The sequence below is a fragment of the Tinamus guttatus genome, unplaced genomic scaffold, assembly GCF_059628265.1.
Source record: "Tinamus guttatus ecotype Peru unplaced genomic scaffold, ASM5962826v1 Tinamus_guttatus_pri_ptg001388l, whole genome shotgun sequence".
In the NCBI taxonomy this organism is placed as follows: Eukaryota; Metazoa; Chordata; class Aves; order Tinamiformes; family Tinamidae; genus Tinamus; species Tinamus guttatus.
Genome location: NW_028289922.1, coordinates 1 through 6,952, shown reverse-complemented (window position 1 = coordinate 6,952; position 6,952 = coordinate 1). Strand labels below are relative to the sequence as shown.

The 6,952-nt window shown below is 68.7% G+C and overlaps 1 protein-coding gene across 1 annotated transcript; it reads right to left on the bottom strand.

The window, feature by feature from the left end:
* Nucleotides 1-435: 435 nt before the first annotated feature.
* Nucleotides 436-4,876, bottom strand: LOC148590377 (tapasin-like). The gene is made up of 5 exons (XM_088539102.1): nt 4,816-4,876; nt 3,113-3,487; nt 1,561-1,887; nt 547-636; nt 436-470 (listed from the first exon to the last, which is right to left on the bottom strand). Exons 1-5 carry the CDS (start codon nt 4,874-4,876, stop codon nt 436-438), a joined length of 888 nt encoding a protein of 295 aa, XP_088395228.1.
* Between the last annotated feature and the right edge of the window lie 2,076 nt (nt 4,877-6,952).

Sequence of the window (6,952 nt, the reverse complement as noted above, 5' to 3'; positions counted from 1 at the left end):
TGGCCCCAAGGGGACCCAGGTGTCACCCAGGGGACATTGGTGGCCCAAGGGACCCAGGTGTCACCCAGGGTGCCCAGGTGGCCCCAGGGGGACATGGGTGTCACTCAGGGGGACCCAGGTAACCCCAAGGGACATGGATGGCCCCAAGGTGACATCAGTGGCCCCAAGGGGACCCAGGTGTCACCCAGGGCACATTGGTGGCCCCAGGGGGACATGGGTGTCACTCAGGGGGACACAGGTAACCCCAAGGGACCTGGGTGGCCCCAAGGTGACATCGGTGGCACCAAGGGGATCCAGGTGTCACCCAGGGGACATTGGTGGCCCAAGGGGACCCAGGTGTCACTCGGGGGGACACAGGTAACCCCAAGGGACCTGGGTGGCCCCAAGGTGACATGGGCAGCCCCAAGGGGACCCAGGTGTCACCCAGGGGGACGGTCACTTTACCTGGCTCTTGTCGCGGGGCTGCGGCGCTGCGGGAGGAAGAGGAGGGTGAGGTGGCCGCGGTGGCCGCGTGGGGACAGGGGGACACATGGGGACAATCCTCACCGGAGCCCCCGAGCCACCGGAAGAGGCCGTAGAGGACGAAGGTGACAAGGAAGAGCCCCACGGAGTCCTCGATGCTGGGACCCTCCGCTCCTGTGGGGACAAGGACAGGGACGGGGGTGGCACCGAGCCTGGCTCTGGTGTCCCCTGGTGTCCCCAAGGCCAGTCCTGGTGTCCCCAAGCCCGTCCCTGCTGTCTCCAAACCTGTTCTCAGTGTCCCCAAACCCACTCTCGGTGTCCCCAAGCCCATTCCTCCTGTCCCCAAGCCTGTCCCCGGTGTCCCCAAACCCATTCTCAATGTCCCCAAGCCTGTCCCTGCTGTCCCCAGACCCATTCTCAGTGTCCCCAAGCCCATCCCTGGTGTCCCCAAGCCTGTCCCCACTGTCCCCAAGCCCATCCCCAGTGTCTCCAAGCCCGTCCCCAGTGTCCCAAAGCCTGTCCCTGCTGTCCCCGCTGTCCCCAAGCCCATCCCTAGTGTCCCCAAGCCCGTCCCCAGTGTCCCAAAGCCCATCCTCTCTGTCCCCAAACTCATCCCCACTGTCCCCAAGCCCGTCCCCGCTGTCCCCAAGCCCATCCCTGCTGTCCCCAGACCCATTCTCAATGTCCCCAGACCCATTCTCAATGTCCCCAAGCCCGTCCCCGCTGTCCCCAAGCCCATCCCTGCTGTCCCCAGACCCATTCTCAATGTCCCCAGACTCATTCTCAATGTCCCCAAGCCCGTCCCTGCTGTCCCCAAACCCAATGTCCCCAAGCCCGTCCCCGCTGTCCCCAGACCCATTCTCAATGTCCCCAGACCCATTCTCAATGTCCCCAAGCCCGTCCCCGCTGTCCCCAGACCCATTCTCAATGTCCCCAAGCCCGTCCCTGCTGTCCCCAAGCCCGGCCCTGCTGTCCCCAGACTCATTCTCAATGTCCCCAAGCCCGTCCCCGCTGTCCCCAGACCCATTCTCAATGTCCCCAGACTCATTCTCAATGTCCCCAAGCCCGTCCCCGCTGTCCCCGAGCCCCTCCGCTCACCGGCCACCTGCAGCCGCAGGGTGACGCGCAGCGGGGCCGCCAGCGCCTCGTGGGCCACCACGCAGGCGCACGTGTCCCCGTGCTCCCCGAGCCGCGCCGGGGACAGGCGGACGCCGTGACGCCGCCCGAAGGTGCCATCGGCGGCCACCGCGTGGCCCGAGCCCCACGTGTCCCCGAGGGGCCGCCAGGCGCCGCCGTCCCCCGCGCGCCGCTGCCACGTCACCGTCACGTCCAGCGGGTAGAAGCCACCGGTGTCACAGAGCAGCTCGGCCCGGTGGCCCGGGGCCACCACGAGGGGCGACGGGGACAGCGTCACCTTGGGCGGCTCTGCAGGGGACAAGCGGCGTCGCCGAGGGTTCCCTATGGATCCTATAGGCTGTGTATGGCTTGTCCCTTGTCCCCATGTCCCTGTGTCCCCTCGTGTCGTGTCCCTACGTCCCCTCATGTCCCTGTGTCCCCTGCTCATCCGTGTCCCATGTCCCGTGTCTCCCCATGTGCCCGTGCCCCTCTGTGTCCCCTGCTCCTGTGTCCCCTCATGTCCTTCCACATCCCCATGTCCCCCCATGTCCCCTCGTGTCCCCTCATGTCCCCTCATGTGCCCCCATGTCCCCCGTGTCTCCCCATCTCCCCCATCCCCCCACGTCTCCCCGTGTCTCCGTGTCTTCTGTGTCCCATATCCCGTGTCCCACCATGTCCCTTGTGTCCCCCCATGTCCCCCGTCCCCCATGTCCGCACATCCCCCCGTGTCCCCATGTCCCCCATGTCCCGTGTCCCCTGTACCCATCTCCCCGTCCCCCTGTCTCCCCCATGTCCGCCATGTCCCCACGTCCCCCCGTCCCCTGTGTCTCCCCACGTCCCCACCATGTGCCCCGTGTCCCCATGTCCCCCGTTCCCCCATCTCCGCATGTCCCCATGTCCCCTGTGTCCCATATCCCCGTGTCCCCCGTGTCCCATGTCCCCGTCCCCATCTCCCCATGTCCCCCCATGTCTCCCCCATGTCCCCCATGTCCCCCCGTGTCCCCCCATGTCCTCTGTGTCTCCCCACATCCCCACCATGTGCCCCACGTCCCCATGTGCCCTGTCCCCCCATCTCCGCACGTCCCCGTGTCCCATATCCCCGTGTCCCCCATGTCCCCTGTCCCCTGTCCCCATGTCCCCCCATGTCCCCCCATGTCTCTCCCATGTTCCCCATGTCCCCACGTCCCCCTGTATCCCCATGTCCCCCGTGTTCCCCCCGTGTCCCCGTGTCCCGTGTCCCCCGTGTCCCATGTCCCCCCGTGTCTCCCCCATGTCTCCCCCTTGTCCCCCATCTCCGTATGTCCCCTCATATCCCCATGTCCCCCATGTCCCCCCATGTCCCCCGTATCCCCATGTCCCCCGTGTTCCCCCTGTGTCCCATGTCCCCCATCCCCATCTCCTCATGTCCCCCGTGTTCCCGTGTCCCCCGTGTCCCATGTCCCCCCGTGTCTCCCCCATGCCCCCCATCTCCGCACATCCCCCTGTATCCCCCCCATGTCCCCCATGTCCCCCGTGTCCCCGTGTCCCCACGCACGCCGCAGGAGCAGCCGCAGGCCGCGCTGCGCGTGTCCCCAGGGCAGGAACACGGCGCACACGTAGGCGCCCTCGTGGCCCGGCGCCAGCGCCCGCCGCCGCAGCGTCACCTCGGTGCCACCGTCCCCCGCGCGGCCCAGCAGCAGCTCGGCCCCGGCGCGGGCCACGCGCGCCCGCCCCGCGGTGACGCCGGCGGGGACGCCGGTGACATCGGCCGCCTCGTAGGCCAGCAGGACGCGGCCGGCGCCGCCGTGCTGGTGGCGCCACTCCACGGCGAAGGGCCCCGGCGCGTTGGGGACGAAGGAGCAGTGCAGGGTGGCCGTGTCCCCGGGGCGCCGCACGGCCACCGGCGTGCGCGTCACCACGGCCAGGGCCACTGCGGGGACACGGCGGGGCGGTGGGGACACTGGGGACGTGGGGGGTGTGGGGGACATGGAGGGACATGGGGACGTGGGGGACGTTGGGGACACGGGGGGTATGGGGGACATGGAGGGACATGGGGACGTTGGGGATGTGGGGGACATTGGGGACATTGGGGACGTGGCGGGTATGGGGGACATGAAGGGACATGGGGACGTTGGGGGTGTGGGGGACATTGGGGACACGGGGGGTATGGGGGACATGGAGATATGGGGACATGGGGACATTGAAGGACATGGGGGACATTGGGGACATGGGGTATGGGGGACATGGGGACATGGGCGGTATGGGGGACATGGAGGATATGGGGACATGGGGACATTGGGGACGTGGGGGGTGTGGGGGGCATGGAGGGACATGGGGACGTGGGGGATGTGGGGGACATTGGGGACACAGGGGGTATGGGGGACATGGAGCATATGGGGACATTGGGGACACGGGGTATGGGGGACATGGGGACGTTGGGGACGTGGAGGAACATGGGGACGTTGGGGGTGTGGGGGACATTGGGGACACGGGGGGTATGGGGGACATGGAGCATATGGGGACATTGGGGACACGGGGTATGGGGGACATGGGGACGTTGGGGACGTGGGAGACATTGGGGAGACGGGGTATGGGGGACATGGAGATATGGGGACATGGGGGCATTGAAGGACATGGGGGACATTGGGGACACGGGGTATGGGGACATGGGGACATTGGGGATGTGGGGGGTATGGGGGACATGGAGATATGGGCACATGGGGACATTGAAGGACATTGGGGACATTGGGGACACGGGGTATGGGGGACATGGGAACATTGGGGATGTGGGCAGTATGGGGGACATGGAGGATATGGGGACATGGGGACACTGAAGGACATGGGGGACATTGGAGATACGGAAACATGGAGGAATATGGGGGATATGGGGACATCGAAGGACGTGGCAGGGACATGAGGGGACATGGCGAGACACAGCCAACATGGGGGAACGTGGAGGGACATGGGGGACACGCGGGGACTTGGAGGGACATGAGGGGGATATTGGAGATATAGGGGACATAGGGGACACGTGGGGACATGGAAGGACATGGGGACCTCAAGGGGACACACAGGGACATCGGGAGGCCACATCCTCCCCAAGGACCCGCGGGGAGGGGACACCCTGGACAAGGTCGGTGCCACCTCCCTTCCCCCCACCCCGTGTCCCCTTACCGGTGGCCTTGGCGGTGACGGTGCCCTCGGTGTCCCCGGTGTCCCCGGTGTCCCCGCTGTCCCCCTGCAGCAGCGCGGCCAGGCCCAGCGCGGGGGTGGCCACGTCCAGCGCCCACCACGTCCCCCCCAGCCCCGCTGGGGACATCGGGGGCGGGGTGGGGGTGGCACCGTCCCCCCAGCGGGGGACACCGGGCGCTGGCACCGTGCGGCTCAGCTCGCACTGCGGGGGCGGCCCCGACGGGGACAGCGCGGCCACCAGCGGGGACAGGGCCCCCCGCGGGTCTGCGGGGACATGGGGACATTGTGGGGGGGTGGCGGCTGGGGGGACACGCGGCCATGGGAGCACAGGGGGGTGATGGGGACCCTGGGGACACTGGGACATTGGACGGGGTTGGTGGCCATGGGGACACGCGGCCATGGGAGCACAGGGGGGTGATGGGGACCCTGGGGACACTGTGGGGGGTGACAAGGACCCGGGGGACATTGGGGGGGTTGGTGGCCATGGGAGCACAGGGGGGTGATGGGGACCCTGGGGACATTGAGGGGGTGGTGGCCATGGGGACACGCGGCCATGGGAGCACAGGGGGTGATGGGGACCCTGGGGACACTAGGGGGTGACAGGGACCCTGGGGACATTGGGACATTGGACAGGGTTGGTGGCCATGGGGACACGTGGCCATGGGAGCACAGGGGGGTGACGGGGACCCTGGGGACATTGGGACATTGGACAGGGGTGGTGGCCATGGGGACACGTGGCCATGGGACCACAGGGGGGTGACGGGGACCCTGAGGACATTGGGACATTGGACGGGTTGGTGGCCATGGGGACACGTGGCCATGGGAGCACAGGGGGGTGGCAGGGACCCTGAGGACATTGGAACATGGCGGGGTTGGTGGCCATGGGGACACGCGGCCATGGGAGCACAGGGGGTGATGGGGACCCTGGGGACATCGCGAGGGGTGACCGCGAGCCTGGGGACATTGGGAAGTGACAGGGACCCCAGAGTGCTTAAGGGGGGGTGACAAAGACCTGGGGACGGTGGGGAGGGGAGGGTGACAGGGACCACAGCGTGGCCTAAGGGGGGTGATGGGGACCCTGGGGACATTGAGGGGAGGGTGGCAGCGACCCCAGGGGCTCCTGGGGGGTGACAGGGACCTTGGGGACACTGTGGGGGGGAGGGGGTGACGGGGACCCCGTGGTGTCCTGGTGGGGGGGGGGGTGTCACCCGCCACCTACCGGCCACGTCCAGCACCAGGGCCAGCTCCGGGGCGCTCCGGGCCGCGTCGCTGTCGCCGTCGCCGTCGCTGTCGCCGTCCCCGTCCCCGCGCACGCGCAGCAGGGCCGGGCGCGCCCCCCCCGCCCGGCCAGGCCGCCCCCCCCCGGCGGCGGCGGCAGCAGCAGGAGGCAGCGCAGGGCGGGGGGGGCGGCGGCGCCGCGGGGGGGGGGCAGCGGCAGCAGCAGCAGCGCTGGGGGGGGGGGGCATTAATGGGGGTAAATTGAGGGGGGGGCATTAATGGGGGGCAAATGGGGGGCAGCGCTTGGGGGGGGGGGCAGCTCCTGAGAACCGGGGGGGGGGGGCATTGGGGGGAGTCTGGGAGGGGGGTGTCACCGTGAGGGACATGGGGGAGGGGGGCGGGTCCGGGGGGGGGAGGGGTCAGTCTTTGTCGCCTTCCCCCCTCCCCGGCCCCGGCTCTCACCGCTCAGCAGCAGCCGCAGCTTCGGAGCCGCCATCGCCGCTTTCGGTTTCGCTTCCCGGCAGGGCCGGAAAGAGCCGAAAAGAGGCGGAAAGAGCCGAGAGGGGCCGGAAAGAAACGAGAGAGGCCGGGAAGGGCCGGAAAGAGCCGAGAGGGGCCGGGAGGAGCCGAGAGGGGCCGGGAAGAGCCGAGAGGAGCCGGGAAGGGCCGGAAAGGGCCGAGAGGGGCCGGGAGGAGCCGAGAGAGGCCGGGAAGGGCCGGAAAGAGCCGAGAGGGGCCGAGCCCCTTCACTGCCCCCGCCCAGGGGCCGAACGAAGCCGGAAGGAGCCGAGTGTGGCCGAGCCCTTTGGCCCCTCCCGCCAACAGCCGAGCGGAACCCCGAAAGGAGCCGAGCGGCGCTGACGTCACGGGAGCAGCGCTATTTATAGACGTTAAAAAAAAACACGGGGAGACTCGAGTACAAAACGGGGGGCGGGGGGGTCCCCTCCCCCAAAGTGACGCAGCCGGGGGCCCAGGCGTCCGGGGG

Coding starts and splice junctions, on each gene's coding strand:
- LOC148590377 (XM_088539102.1), bottom strand. CDS start 4,876: ATGTCCCCAGCGGGGCTGGGGGGGACGTGGTGGGCGCTGGACGTGGCC. Junction 3,488..4,815: donor CGTGGCCACCCCCGCGCTGG/GCCTGGCCGCGC, acceptor GTGTCCCCGCAG/TGGCCCTGGCCGTGGTGACG. Junction 1,888..3,112: donor CCTGCGGCTGCTCCTGCGGC/GTGCGTGGGGAC, acceptor TGTCCCCTGCAG/AGCCGCCCAAGGTGACGCTG.